The sequence below is a fragment of the Ovis aries genome, chromosome 13, assembly GCF_016772045.2.
Source record: "Ovis aries strain OAR_USU_Benz2616 breed Rambouillet chromosome 13, ARS-UI_Ramb_v3.0, whole genome shotgun sequence".
NCBI lineage: Eukaryota > Metazoa > Chordata > Mammalia > Artiodactyla > Bovidae > Ovis > Ovis aries.
The window spans coordinates 30971865-30987581 of NC_056066.1; the positions used below are offsets into that span (position 1 = coordinate 30971865).

A 15717-nucleotide genomic window follows, 5' to 3' on the forward strand; every position below is an offset into this window, starting at 1 on the left:
CATGACTTAGCAACTAAACAACATAAGGAGGCGCAAAAGGCTTAGAAGATAGACTGAATGCATGATCTTTATTACAGGCATGAGAGGACACACAAACCTCCACTAGTAGTGCCAGAAAATAAATAAGCAGACTGAGACCTACTTACAACAGATAAATAATGATGATGATGATGAGAACAACAATGATAATAATAATACCTGGCCAGGGGCCTGAAAAGGGAATGGCTCTGGCTGAAGCTTTGCAATAAGGAAGTACCGTAATCTTGAATTTGGAATGCCAAGCTGAAAGTGAAGCAGAACAGGTAGTTGCTATGGGAAATTAAAGTGATCTATACTAACTGTTAGCATCTAGTGAAAAAAAAAAAAACAAAAACAACTCATACACTATACATTAGTTTACATCAGGTCTACATTAGTTTCTGCCAGACAAAATTCCATTATCTATTTGCCGAAGACTTCCCTGCAGAAAATTCTTGAACCTTTTAAACTGTCACTTTGTACCTTTATTCGAATGAAATGAAGATGGAATCAGATGAATCATGTCTATGAGTCACTTTCACTTTATATTTCCCAGGTAAGAAGATATATAGATTTTCTTAACATTCATTATTGATAGTACAGTAATCATAAAAAATAAAATTCACATATAGCTATAAAATTCAGATATAGAAGGAACCATGTCTGAACTCATTTTAAGATTTGCCTCTAATATTATTTAAAATGGATCCATTCTTTTTATTGAATCAAATTCCCTTTGGGAAAATTTATTTAAGTTTATAATTGTGGTACTTACAGAGGTTGGAGACAATAGAAATTCTTGGTACTGAAAGCCACAATTTTCTATTGTTTGTATTAACAGATCTCTGAAAAGATAAAGGGTAAGAAAAAAAGCTTTCACTCTATAGTTTGAAATGTGGTTCTTATATAAAATATTACACATAAAACTTCATTTTATGTGAAAACTGTACCTCCATTCAACTTGTATAAAAAGAGGAAAATCCTGGGTCTTAAGTCCAATACTTGAGAAATTACATTTCTCAAAAAAAGAGAGAATCTGTATTATAAATAAAAAATTGCTAATCCACTGATGGTAAATTCGTTATTGGAATGAAGCTTTGTCTGTAGCCAATCAGATAGGGCAACACTAATTGGTTGCATTTTCTCCAGTGGGGCAACCATCTGAAAGGGCCCTGACACAGGGCTTGCTTCTTCAATCCAATAGGACAGAAACTGCCTGTCAAGAGGACTAATTCTTACTGAAAACATTTCTAATTCTAATGAAATGGACACCAACTTAAGCAGCTAAAATTGAGAAATACCATTCGCATTACTCATTCTGGAAAAATTCAAACGTAGCAAAATCCGAGAGAATCAGCTGACCCTAACCTTGTGATACTTCACATTACTATTTGAAAACTACATTAATGATAAATTACATAACATATCTTAAATGTCAGAATGTACACATTTATTTTTCAGATCTTTATTTCACAACAGCTCTTATTATATAATATACCAACTCTAAGATGAACACAAGAGAAATACATTTCTTACCTTGCAGAAGATACTTCAAAACCTTTAACATTTTCTACAAGAATATACTTCGGTAATTTTTGTAATCTAAAACAAAAACAAACAAACAAAAAAACCAAACAGAATTCCAAACATCTCAATACTAAGAAGCAAGAAGCAAAGAAAATCCTTGTGAGAAATACAAGGTAACTGTTCAAACCGATTTTAGAAAAGAATTTTACAAAGGATGGAGATGACATATTTTAACCCTTTCCCCCATAAACATGGCACACTTGATAAGGATAACATTCGAAATATTAATTTCCACTGAAGTTTAAATGAAAACACAGGAGTGCATAGAGCTTTGAACTGCACAGAATGGCAGTTCAAAGGGCTAACATTTATGTGGAATACAGCTTCTAGGGTTAGCAGTGCAATTTTCCAGACCATGGGCAACAGCATTCACTAACATTAGCATCATCTGCACTAATCCTGTGAGCAGAGGCAATACAATTCGGCTATTAGGCTGTAACACCCTGTCACTCACTTTAGCAGCACTGCAGAATCAACAAACATTTGCAGTTGCTCTATCAGTCATGGCAGAAAATAAATGGCATGTATAGTATCCGTAGAAGCTGCTAATCTCTATAAAATGATAAACATCACGTTCTTCCAGATGCAAAGTTTTACACTTATGGTAAGCTTGTACAGGAATCTAAGTTTTTACCTTGGGAGAATGTCTAGAATATATAAGAAGCTATTTGTCCTTGGATCAGTCACATCACCTTGCAAGCCAATTCTGAAAGGGATTAAGAAAATAAGCTCAAGAATTTTACATAAAGATATCAAGTCACTTTTAAAAAGGCAAAACACAGAACTACAATTAGTTGGTCCTCACAAAAAATATGATCATATCTGTTGCTATAAAGAACAAAACATATTTATTCATTTAATTAAAACAAAAAAAGCTTTGTCTGTCTAGTAAATGTGGTACTTATAAAAAAATAATATGCCTAAATGACTTACATGAGGCAAAGAAGAAGAAGTCAATGAAGAATTAAAAACAATTATCCTCTTAAAATCAACTTGTTTAGGAAACACACACACACACACACACACACATACACACACAATTGGCTGGTGACACCTTTTTCTCTGCACTAAGGGAGACAAAAGAAGTTCAGGGGGATGAGTTGGTTGGGCAGGGTGGCAACATAAGAGTTGATGGCACTGGTAACTAATCACATCCAAGTAAACCAAGATAGTAGGTAAGATCAGGACAATCTTTTTCAATGTACACAGGAGACAATAAAGGTAAAAGCTTGATTCTACACAAGGTGTTGCAACTTGGTTAGACTAACTAGGTCAACAGGTCATGTGAAAAGGTGGTATTTGGATCAGCAATTAGATCTTATAAGTAACATTCAATATGATCAAGAATCAAGCAGAAAGGAAGACTAGATTGGGCATGAATTATAACAACAGAGGATTAGGATTTAAGACCTTGTCACATATTAGCTTCAAAGTCTTAAATTACTTGACATCACTTATCAGCTCCTCATGCCTGATAGCAGGACCAAAATCATCAGTAGATCTGAGGCTCAAATGGGAGATGAGAGTAGACTTGTATAGATTCCTCAGAAACCTTGGTTTCTTCTCATTTAGTCCCTTTCCTCTCAGAGTTCCAAATAATGATTGCGTTGCAGAATCAGACTCTGCGGCCATTAGCAGCTGGATCTGGGCTGATACAGAGCAAGAATGGTATCATAGGAAAGACATGGGCCCCACTGCAGGGACCTCTGAGGCATCACAGTGCTGGGGCTGCACTCTGCTCTGAGCCTCCCACTCATGGCAGTCAAAAAGGCCACACCTTTGCATAGCTCAGGACAATCTTTATTTGGAATGTAAAGGCTGATTCTACACAAAGGTGTTTTTGGAAAGTCATCCTTCCCTGATAAATTCCCAGTCTGCTTTCAGACACAATTCCAACATTACATCCGAAAGAATTCCTCCCTCCTGATACACAGCAATATAACACCTTTCTCCTCTATGTTCTCATGGCAGTTTCAGCATTCATTTATTATCCCCTTACATCACATTACAAAGTAATTATTAATATTTGTCAGTCTGTAAGTTCTGTAACAGAACTGCAGCATTAAAAACAATACCTCTAATGTAGAGGCACAATAAATCCTTGAGGAATTAATTTCCTAGAAAATTTGAAATAAATAAAAATGGGTGGAAATTAAGCATGAGCAGAATATTTATTTAAATTTGAATTTTTACTAAACTTAAAATTGCATTATGTGTTTAAATGGAATGATATAAAATAATTGATAAATCCTGGCCCTTACATTTTCTAAATGTATGACCTTGAGAGAATTACTTAAACTTTCTATGTCTCAGCTGCTCAACTGTAAAAGACAGTATACTAATGCACATCCCATAAGCTTGTTGAATTACATGGCAAAATCTAGTAAGACATTTGGATGCCTTTCATTATTATCATAGTTACTTAATTAAAAATACTACTGTTAAAAATATCTAAATGAAGATAGATTAGAAGATTTTATCTAAAGTATAATTCCCTGAAATACAGTCAAATAAATACCTTATAAGAAGAAAGTGAATTGGAACAAAGCTTTAAAAAAGCTATTTTATTAATTGTATGTATTATTAAATGTACATACCAATTTTGAGAAATGCAAAATTCACAGATGCATTCTTGACTAGCTTTAAAATTTTACAGTTAAGTAATTTAGGACTTGAATATTTATTATGAAAATTGACTGTGATTAATCAGTGTTAGGAAGATATTCCAGAATGCTGATTAATTTAAATAATTCAAGGTAATTTAGGTCAGAAATATATTTTATCTTCACTAGCTATTACAGAGGTACCACATAGTCTCGCCATACCTACAATGACTATGCCTAAATCACTGTGCTCATCTGGCAGTTAATTGCTCTTTTCCTCATGATTAATGCTGACTTATAAATGTGAATAGAGAAAGAGAATTACATATGAAAAAATTCAAGACTAGGGAAATGCAGTGAATGGACTTTATAGTGTTCGTGCTTGAAATTACACTATATTTGATTTAATGAATCTTTCAAAAGTATTCTTCCTAACAGAGAAACATGTATTATACATACCTTGTGAAGGGCTGACAGGGTGGGCTCATTAAAATCATATTGAAAGATAATCTGTCAAACTCTTCTAGTGTAATGCCCTAAGGAATGAATATTTAGGGGGGAAAAGAATATAAAAACATGTGTAGAAGGGGGAAAAAGGAAACATGCTAATTACAACTAAATATATCAGAAATTGTGACTGCTTATTTATAACACTTATAAGTTTATAAAACATTTAATACTTTTAAAATAAACTTCAGTTAAACTAACTTTGCAAAGTGATTTTGTAAACGAAGTGGAGCAATAAGCTGAAGCTATAAAAGATTAAGTGACTTTCCCCAAACCCTAGGGCCAGCCCAAGCAGAGCTGGAAAGTTAGACCCTAAGCATTTCATGTCTCTATGATACCTCAAGTCTAATTAAGACTGCTGTGATTTCAGGAATCAAACGTGGAGAACTTTATTTCATAATTAATTTCAGCAAAAGATCTAGAGAATTATTAACACCTTTCTATTCAGTTCAGTTTAGTCGCTCAGTCGTGTCCGACTCTTTGCGACCCCATGAATCACAGCACGCCAGGCCTCCCTGTCCATCACCAACTCCCGGAGTTCACTCAGACTCACATCCATTGAGTCAGTGATGCCATCGAGCCATCTCATCCTCTGTTGTCCCCTTCTCCTCCTGTCCACAATCCCTCCCAGCATCAGAGTCTCTTACAATGAGTCAACTCTTCGCATGAGGTGGCCAAAGTACTGGAGTTCCAGCTTTTGCATCATTCCTTCCAAAGAAGTCCCAGGGCTGATCTCCTTCAGAATGGACTGGTTGGATCTCGCTGCAGTCCAATGGACTCTCAAGAGTCTTCTCCAACACCACAGTTCAAAAGCATCAATTCTTCGGCGCTCAGCCTTCTTCACAGCCCAACTCTCACATCCGTACAGGACCACAGGAAAAACCATAGCCTTGACTAGACGGACCTTAGTCAGCAAAGTAATGTCCCTGCTTTTGATTATGCTATCTAAGTTGCTCATAACTTTTCTTCCAAGGAGTAAGCGTCTTTTAATTTCATGGCTGCAATCACCATCTGCAGTGATTTTGGAGCCCCCAAAAATAAAGTCTGCCACTGTTTCCACTGTTTCCCCATCTATTTCCCATGAAGTGATGGGACCAGATGCCATGATCTTCATTTTCTGAACGTTGAGCTTTAAGCCAACTTTTTCACTCTCCTCTTTCACTTTCATCAAGAGGCTCTTTAGTTCTTCTCCACTTTCTGCCATAAGAGTGGTGTCATTGGCATATCTGAGGTTATTGATATTTCTCCTGGCAATCTTGATTCCAGCTTGTGCTTCATCCAGCCCAGCGTTTCTCATGATGTACTCTGCACATAAGTTAAATAAGCAGGGTGACAATATACAGCCTTGACGTACTCCTTTTCCTATTTGGAACCAGTCTGTTGTTCCATGTCCAGTTCTAACTGTTGCTTCCTGACCTGCATACAGATTTCTCAAGAGGCAGGTCAGGTGGTCTGGTATTCCCATCTCTTTCATCCCTTTCTATTAGTATTTTTTGTTTAGAAAATGTGATGTATTGACCAGTCACCCCTTCTCTCCTGTCTGTCTGTCAGTATATCACCAAACAGAAAAGGGTCCCACTTTCAGATGTCTGCATACTGTTTTACAGTTGTGTGTAGTCAAAGAACCTCAAAAGATTATAAACAAGATTAACCAAACAATGCCTACTGGGCTAAACAGTTTTAAGATGCAGTGTTTTGCTCCTTTATATACAGTATCAGAAGACAAATACAGAGAAATACAAATCATGGGTTTGGTCAATTCTCATTAGGCTCTGTTAGAATATACTCTTGGCCAGAAATTTAAAGCAACAAGCCCAGAATCCCAACATTCCTAGTTACAACACTTTTCTAAGAAGTTCCAGTTCATGGAAAAAGCAGGAAAAGCTTTATTCTGAGTTCTGAAAAGAGTTAACTTGTTGAACACATCAGTTGTCTCTATTGTATTAAAAGTTTGAATGTACATGTCTATTGTTTTTAAATCACAGGCTTTTAAAAGTAGTTTAAGATGTATATGTAAAATGAAATGAAAATCAAATATTGAAAAGCTCCCAAAGCACCTCTAGAACCCTGAGTTCTAAAGAAAACAATCTGACAATCATACACTCAACAGTGTGTCACGAAACCTGGGGCAGAGCAGTACCATTATCACAGGTACTTAAGTTACATAGCTAGTTAGCACAGGGCTATTAAGAAAAGCAACTTACTGACTTCACAACTGACTGTAGACTGATGAAAGCTAAATTCCTAAAATTAAAATAAAAAACAAACAACAACTTTTAACATTAGGAGCATCCTAAGTCTAGAATCTAAAAGAAGTAAACAGTTAACACCTCCAATACCTCCAATTAGACATACAAAATTACAATTTTAAAGGATTTTTGGAAAGGGTGATTTTTTTTTAACAGCACAACCCAAATGACAGAGCAGTTATGCAAAACTTAATCACTCAGGAAACCATTCACAACTATCTTTAATTTAGCAGTCTAGGTCAGTGTATGTGACAGGGTTCAAGAAAGTAATTACAGAGATGCATGGATTAACTCTAATAATTTGATATTTTATAATAACACTAATGGAAATCTATTCTTTTTTATAACCAGAGCATTCAAGTTAAAAAAAAAATCCTTGCTTTCAGAAAACATTAGATCAACTTCACGCAGTAACTTCATTTACTGAGTGTTGATGAGCAACTTTGTCACACTACTTGTTTTATTACTTCTCTTCTCAAAAAGCTTCCTGGTCATTCTCACACTTAATTTTCATTTAAACTTCAGGAAGAAATTGGCAGATTAGTAAACAACTACTTTTGACTGTTTTAGTGAATTTATTGTTAATCTAGAGGAGCCTGGTAGGCTGCAGTCCATGGGGTCGCCTAGGAGTCGGACACGACTGAGCGACTTCACTTTTCATTCTCATGCATTGGAGAAGGAAATGGCAACCTACTCCAGTGTTCTTGCCTGGAGAATCCCAGAGACAGGGGAGCCTGATGGGCTGCTGTCTACGGGGTCACACAGAGTCGGACACGACTGAAGCGACTTAGCAGCAGCAGCAAAGAGAACTAAAACATTGTGGCACATGGTAAATCTTCAATAAAAACTTACTGAGTGGATATTTCATACTATTTTCTGCCCTATGAACTCTGATGTTTTGTTCATGAATGATTTGTTCAAAATTACATGTTTTATTCAAGAACAGAACTTTCTTGATCATTGTATTAATCCCCATTATAAAGCAATTTTCTATGACTCAAAAATACATTTTGCCTTTAGACAGACCTTATCTAATATCAGTTCTGAAATACCTGTTATACCTGGCATTTTTCCATTTTTTAGGCACAATATGTAGTTCATTAGACAATGTTCATAATCTAACCTACCAATATTTCAGAGTATCTATAATATGCTAAGCACTGTGATAGGTCTGGGAATACAAAGCTGAAGAAACCCAGCAAGTTTTCAGCTCACATACTTACATTGTAGTAACTAGTAATTTTCCATCTCCTATCTAGATAAATACCAGATTTTAGTTTTATTACTAATTATCTTTGTAACTGTCCTGTTCTTGGTTAAAAACCTACATGCATTTTTCAGGCCTGACCACAGGCCATGACAAAGGCTTCACCCAGCAGGTGCTGGGGAAAGTCATCCTACCCACTCCAGACTTGGTGCAAGGCCAGTGCCTGGCAGTCTCTGACAGCAAGGCCCCCTGGAAGGTCATGCTCTTCACTTATTTGCATTCGAAGATCTCTCTATCTGTGGGCACAGAGTCCTCTTCAGCTGCCGTCTATTTCTGCCAAGGCCTCCTTCTGGGAGGAGGAGGAGCCCTTAAAGATACTTCTCTTGCTATGACTATATCCAGCAAATCGCACTCTCCTCCAATACCAGGGGCTCCCTCAACTGTTAGCTGACTCCCATGTCTGCTGATTCACTCAACTTCCCAGCGGGGTGCTGTACCCTAGGGAAACAGAACAGGGGGCAGGGCATAGACATTTTCTCTACAGCAAGTAATCAAGGCTTCACTCTTTCATTTTTGCCCTGTTGCTTTAATCAGCTACTCTGATCCCTGACAGCTCAGCTGAGCTCCTGACAACAACATGAAATAATGTCCTAAAAATCTACAGCTTCATTTATCTTTCAAAGAATAGACATATTTTTTGAGTCTCACTTTCCCTTCCTACTCCAATTATAGTATTTTTACACTGCCAAGATTTATAACATCTCACCTTGCTTCCTGACCATAATTTCTTTCCTAACATGGCAGCTTTATTTCTGGGTTTTCCACTCTGATTCATTGCTTGCTTAGTTAGATTAAGTTACTGAATCATTTTTTTTCAGTAAGGGTTCACAGGTAATACAGTTCATTAATTGTTGGAGGTTTTATTTCAGGAATGTTTTTCATTTACTTCTGTTAATGTTTAATGGGAAAGACTAGAGATCTCTTCAAGAAAATTAGAGATACCAAGGGAACATTTCATGCAAAGATGGGCTCGAAAAAGGACAGAAATGGTAGGGACCTAACAGAAGCAGGAGATGTTAAGAAGAGGTGGCAAGAATACACAGAAGAACTGTACAAAATAGATCTTCACGACCCAGATAATCACTATGGTGTGATCACTCACCTAGAGCCAGACATCCTGGAATGTGAAGTTAAGTGGGCCTTAGAAAACATCACTACAAACAAAGCTAGTGGAGGTGATGGAATTCCAGTTGAGCTGTTTCAAATCCTGAAAGAGGATGCTGTGAAAGTGCTGCACTCAATATGCCAGCAAACGTGGAAAACCCAGCAGTGGCCACAGGACTGGATAAGGTCAGTTTTCATTCCAATCCCAAAGAAACACAATGCCAAACAATATTCAAACTACCACACAATTGCACTCATCTCACATGCTAGTAAAGTAATGCTCAAAATTCTCCAAGCCAGGCTTCAGCAGTACGTGAACCGTGAACTTCCTGATGTTCAAGCTGGTTTTAGAAAAGGCAGAGGAACCAGAGATCAAATTGCCAACATCTGCTAGATGATGGAAAAGGAAGAGAGTTCCAGAAAAACATCTATTTCTGCTTTATTGACTATGCCAAAGCTTTTGACTGTGTGGATCACAATAAACTGTGGAAAATTCTTCAAGAGATGGGAGTATCAGACCACCTGATCTGCCTCTTGAGAAACCTGTATGCAGGTCAGGATGCAACAGTTAGAACTGGACATGGAACAACAGACTGGTTCCAAATAGGAAAAGGAGTATGTCAGGGCTGTATATTGTCACCCTGCTTATTTAACTTCTATGCAGAGTACATCATGAGAAACACTGGGTTAGAAGAAGCACAAGCTGGAGTCAAGATTGCTGGGAGAAATATCAATAACCTCAGATATGCAGATGACACCACCCTTATGGCAGAAAGTGAAGAGGAACTAAAGAGCCTCTTGATGAAAGTGAAAGAGGAGAGTGAAAAAGTTGGCTTAAAGCTCAACATTCAGAAAACGAAGATCATGGCATCCGGTCCCATCACTTCATGGGAAATAGATGGGGAAACAGTGGAAACAGTGGCAGACTTTATTTTTGGGGGCTCCAAAATCACTGCAGATGGTGACTGCAGCCATGAAATTAAAAGACGCTTACTCCTTGGAAGAAAAGTTATGAGCAACTTAGATAGCATAATCAAAAGCAGGGACATTACTTTGCCGACTAAGCTCCGTCTAGTCAAGGCTGTGGTTTTTCCTGTGGTCATGTACGGATGTGAGAGTTGGACTGTGAAGAAGGCTGAGCGCCAAACAATTGATGCTTTTGAATTGTGGTGTTGGAGAAGACTCTTGAGAGTCCCTTGGACTGCAACGAGATCCAACCAGTCCAGTCTGAAGAAGATCAGCCCTGGAATTTCTTTGGAGGGAATTATGCTGAAGCTGAAACTCCAGTACTTTGGCCACCTCATGCAAAGAGTTGACTCATTGGAAAAGACTCAGATGCTGGGAGGGATTGGGGGCAGGAGGAGAAGGGGACAACAGAGGATGAGATGGCTCAGTGGCATCACTGACTAGATGGACGTGAGTCTGAGTGAACTCCGGAGTTGGTGATGGACAGGGAGGCCTGGCATGCTGTGATTCATGGGGTCACAAAGAGTCGGACACGACTGAGCGACTGAACTGAACTGAACTGAATGTTTTTGTCCCGTTTGTTTTGCTGTCCTCTGTTTGCCACTCTGACATAACTTTTATTTCTATAATGGTTTTATTTTTCTCATCTCTTTTTCTTCTTCCCAGGCCACTGATAGTTTTCAAGTCTATTGTCTTATTATTGCTTTTGAATGAAGCTACGATACTTTGGCCACCTGATGCAAAGAGCCAACTCATTAGAAAAGACCCTTATGCTGGGAGAGATTGAAGGCAGGAGGAGAAGGGGACGACAGAGGAAGAAATGATTGAATGGCACCACCGATTCAATGGACAAGAGTTTGAGCAAACTGGGTGATGGTGAAGGACAGGGAAGCCTGGCATACTACAGTCCATGGGGTTGCAAAGAATCGGGCGTGACTGTGACTGAACAACAATACATTTATTTGAGTTCCTGAAGATATCATGTTTTATTTAAGGTTTCAAACTAATGGAGATGTGTGTTTGTAATTTTCTTCTGCTTCTTCACACAATTTTTCTGTAAATATTCTGCTTGTTTTTGTTACTTCCTTCCTTCAAAAAGTACTCTATCAACATAGCCTCAAAGGCTCCTTTCTAATTACTAATATATATATATATATATATATATATATATATATTTTTTTTTTTTTTTAATGGAAATCACTTGAATCGAGAAATTTGCTAAAAAGATGAAAGAGCAAGTACTTTGTCACTGCAGTTTCTGGGAAGAACCCACAAAGCTCTCTAACTTAAGACCATGCCTCTGTCCTTAACCCATGTTCTCACATTTAGAATGAGTAAGAAGTCTGCAGAGCTTGCAGTGATGTTTTCAGCCCAGTGATTTGGAATGTTTTAATGTCTCTTCTCTTCACTTTGAACAAATAATTGCTGGGTCTGCTTTGTCTACTCCCTTGTCCTTCTCAAAGCTGCATGAGACACAGAGAGATCTAAATTGAATGCACTTTTGCCATCTTCATTCACTGTCTTATTGCCACTATATCTGACATTATTTTTCTCAGTTTTCTTTTTTGTTTTGGTTTCTGTTTAAATCCTATTTTCATTCATAATGGTTTCCCATCTCCTCTTTTCTCTTATTTCTATTAGGAAAAGAAATATAATTTTAGAATAGAAATATCTTGTCTTTGCCATTCAATCAGAAGTCCCAAAGAAAAGTGTTCACCAGTTCAACTTCTGCACTAAGTAGTAAGTTTCTGCAGGTAAAGACTAGTTCTCAGTCATATCTCTGTTCCTCTAAGGGCTCAATAACTTGCATGAAGTCAATTTTCTCAAATTTCAGTTGATCAGAATATGTTGTTTTCAGTTCAGTTCAGTTCAGTTGTTCAGTCATGGCTGACTCTTTGCGACCCATCGACTGCAGCCCGCCAGGCCTCCCTGTCCATCACCAACTCCTGGAGTTCACTCAAACTCATGTCCACTGAGTCGGTGATGCCATCCAACCATCTCATCCTCTGTCATCCCCTTCTCCTCCTGCTTATGAAACTTAAAACCCCTTAAGTCTCTCATTACTCCTAAGTTCTCCATTAAATTCCCAACTGCTTTTTAAGCATGACCCTCAATGTACTTCTGATACATTTGATCTGGACATGACATACTCTTTCCATTACAGAACAGGGCTGAAGAGAACATCCAAGAAGAGACTAACAGCTGTAGGAAGGCACATCGTCTTTTTTCTCATAGACACTTTTAATGAACTGATTCTCTCCTCTCAAATGAGTGGGAGGTTCCTATCTCCATTCTTTCCTCTCCCTAGTATTCTCATTTTATATGCAGATAATATGACTTGTTATCATCTATTAAAACTAGTACTGAAATAGAGCTATCACTAGAAAAATGGTTACATATATATTATTCTAAATGCCCCCAAATTTCTTTTGGCATGTAGTTGGGAACCCCAAATACGTAAAGTGTCTCACAGTTTCCCTTAGAAGGTAAAAAACAGAAAAAGGTTAAGTCATCTAACGTAATGGGAGCTTTACTGAGATTTTGTTGTTGTTTCATATTTTGTTCAGTGGGAGAAAACCCTTGCTGAATTGGATATTTGGCCGCATCAACTTTTACATATTTACATTAAATTTAAACTTAGATGCAATTTTTTAAAATAAAATAAATTTTGCTATCATAATCTATGTCACAGAAATTTTGGAACCTAAATGCAGATTGCCTACATATGAGTCAATTCAGTTACTTTTTCACAGGTATGTTTCTCCTGACCCTGTATTTACTTCTGCCCTACGTCCATGATGAGACTGGCAGACTTGGTGCAGTTGGCCATGATGTTCATGAAGTGCACTCTACCAGTGACTGGAAAGATGATGTTATACCCACAGTAATTCTCTCGATGAGGCCCGGGCAGAAAAATATTTTGTTCTCAGTATCAGTGATAGACGTTCTTCAACACATAAACAGATGACTTTTACCCTGTGAATACCCAATCACAGAGCCAGGAAATGGACCTATTTCATATCCAGCTAAAAGGAAGCTTAAAATAAACCTGTTGGATACACAAAGTGTGGTACGTCCAAATAATGGAATACTATTCAGCCATTAAGAGAAATGAAGCACTGACACATGTAACCACATGTCTATATGGAAACATGCTAAGTGCAAGAACCCAGACAAAAAAGGGCCACATACTATATGATCCCATTTACACGGAATGCCTAGAAAAATCAAACCCATAGAGATAGAAAGTAGATTAGTGGTTTCCAGGGCCTGGAGGGAGGAATAAATGGGGAGTCACTGCTAATGGGCACCAGGTTACTTTTCACGGGGATGAGAACGCTCTAGAATTAGAAAGGGGTAATCCTTACACAACTTTGTCAGTAAGTGAAAAAAGAAAAATGCTAAAAATGTACACTTTAAAGTGGTGGACTTCATGGTATAATGAACTGTATCTTACTTAAATAAAATTTGTGGGACTTTTGCTTCTGTCTGGAGGGAATAAATTCTGAGACTTACTTTCCTTTTGTAAATAAACTAGAAAACTGGGAGAAATGTAATAACTATTTTCAGATATTGGACCATAGGCAGATAGGACTGCCATTCCTTGGAAAAAGACAAAAAATAAAGTTGAAGATAATTAGACTTTCTACCTGGAGATAATTTCCACACAGCAGTGAAGGGAAAGGACACTCACACTGTACCTGGGAAGGTAGATGAGTTGAAGAGAGACATTGGCATTCAAGGTCAAGGTGACTAGAATTTGCAGAGCAAGACTACCACACTAAAAGAAGCTGCATAAGGAATGAAATACAGAAATTAACTACTTCTGAGAACAAAATCCAACAGTAAAGACTACAGTAAAGATTACAGTAAACTCCAGCACTCAAAAATGTAAAACGTACAATGTTAGGCTCCCAATAAAAAATTACTACAATGCTAATAAAACAAGATAATGTGACCCATGACAAATGGGGGTAAACGGAGGAAGAATCCATCAATAGAGACAAGCCCAAAAATGACATGCTGGAATTAACAAAGATTTTAAAGCAGTCATTATAAATATCATTAATTTGTTCAAATACTTAAAGGAAAATGAAAATATTATAAGGAGACAAGAACATAAAAAAGAATTAATTGGAACTTCTGGAAGTGAAAAATACCTAAAATGAACAGTTACATATCAAAAAAAATACCTCTTAAAGATACAGCAATATAGTGTGCTTCTAAAATGAAGCAAACAGAGTAGAATAGACTAAAAATGAACAGTCTCAGTGAATATGAAGGGATCTTATAATAATTCTAATTGAAATGCAAGGACAGGGAATTCTCTGGTGGTCCAGTGGTTACAACTCTGCGCTTTCACTGTCAAGGGCACAGATTTAATTCCTGGTCTGGGAACTAAGATCTAGCAAACCACATGGCACAGCCAAAAATAAGAGGCAAAATTAAAAGGATGGATAAAATATATGCATATAAACACTAACCATAAGAAAGCAGAAGTTACATTAATTTAAGAAGCTATATTAATATCAAGAAAATAGACTTCAGAACAAGAAATAATTCTGAGGGATAAAGAGGAATATTTCATAATGATAAACAGGTCAATTAATCAAGAAAACAATCATAAAGCATATAGACTTAATAAAAGAGCTCTGGATAAAATGAACCAAAAACTAAAAGGAGTTAATAGACATTCACAGTTGTGCATGGATATTACAACATTCTCTCAGCAAATGATAGGAAAAAATCAGTAAAGATATAGAAAAATTGACAATACTATCAACTAACTTGACCCAAATGATATTTATATATGTCCACTCAACAAAAACAGAATACACATTCTTTCCAACAGGAGACAGAGTATTCACTAGACAGAGTGAATTCTGGGCCATAACACAAGTCTCAACCAATTTAAAATAACTAAAATCATACACAGTATGACACCAGTAAAACAGAAATGAGAAATCAGCAACAGAAAGATACCTCAAAAATTCCTAAATATTTGGAAATTTTAGAACCATTCTTACAAACTAACACATGAGCCAAAGAAAAAATCAGAGGGGAAATTAGAAAATACTTTGAGCTGAATGAAAATGAACATAGTGAGTGACTGAAGTTGCTCAGTCGTGTCCAACTCTTTGCAACGCCATGGACTGTAGTCTACCAGGATCCTCCCTCCATGGGATTCTCCAGGTAAGAGTACTGGAGTGGGTTGCCATTTCCTTCTCCAGGGGATCTTCCCAACCCAGGGATAGAACCCAGGTCTCCTGCATTCCAGGCAGACGCTTTAACCTCTCAGCCACCAGGGAAAATTTGTGATTTGTAACTGAAATTTAAGAAAATGTACAACATTCTATGTTTGCATTAAAAAAGAAACACAAACTCAAGTCAATCATCTAAGGTCCCAAGGCAAGCA

General features: G+C 37.2%; 1 protein-coding gene across 6 annotated transcripts in view; it reads right to left on the reverse strand.

The window, feature by feature from the left end:
• Positions 1–15717, reverse strand: part of TRDMT1 (tRNA aspartic acid methyltransferase 1) — a 99165-nt gene that overhangs the window by 16056 nt on the left and 67392 nt on the right. For 3 of the 6 annotated variants that reach the window (XM_042230590.2, XM_012188439.4, XM_004014246.4), the window contains 5 exons: positions 4668–4744; positions 2240–2311; positions 1555–1620; positions 794–863; positions 199–282 (listed from right to left, as the gene is read on the reverse strand). In XM_042230590.2, the coding sequence (XP_042086524.1) occupies positions 199–282; positions 794–863; positions 1555–1620; positions 2240–2311; positions 4668–4744 (369 nt within the window). The remainder of the gene's footprint in view (positions 1–198; positions 283–793; positions 864–1554; positions 1621–2239; positions 2312–4667; positions 4745–15717) is intronic. The other 3 variants (XM_042230591.2, XM_012188440.4, XM_012188444.4) reach the window with 1 other exon arrangement.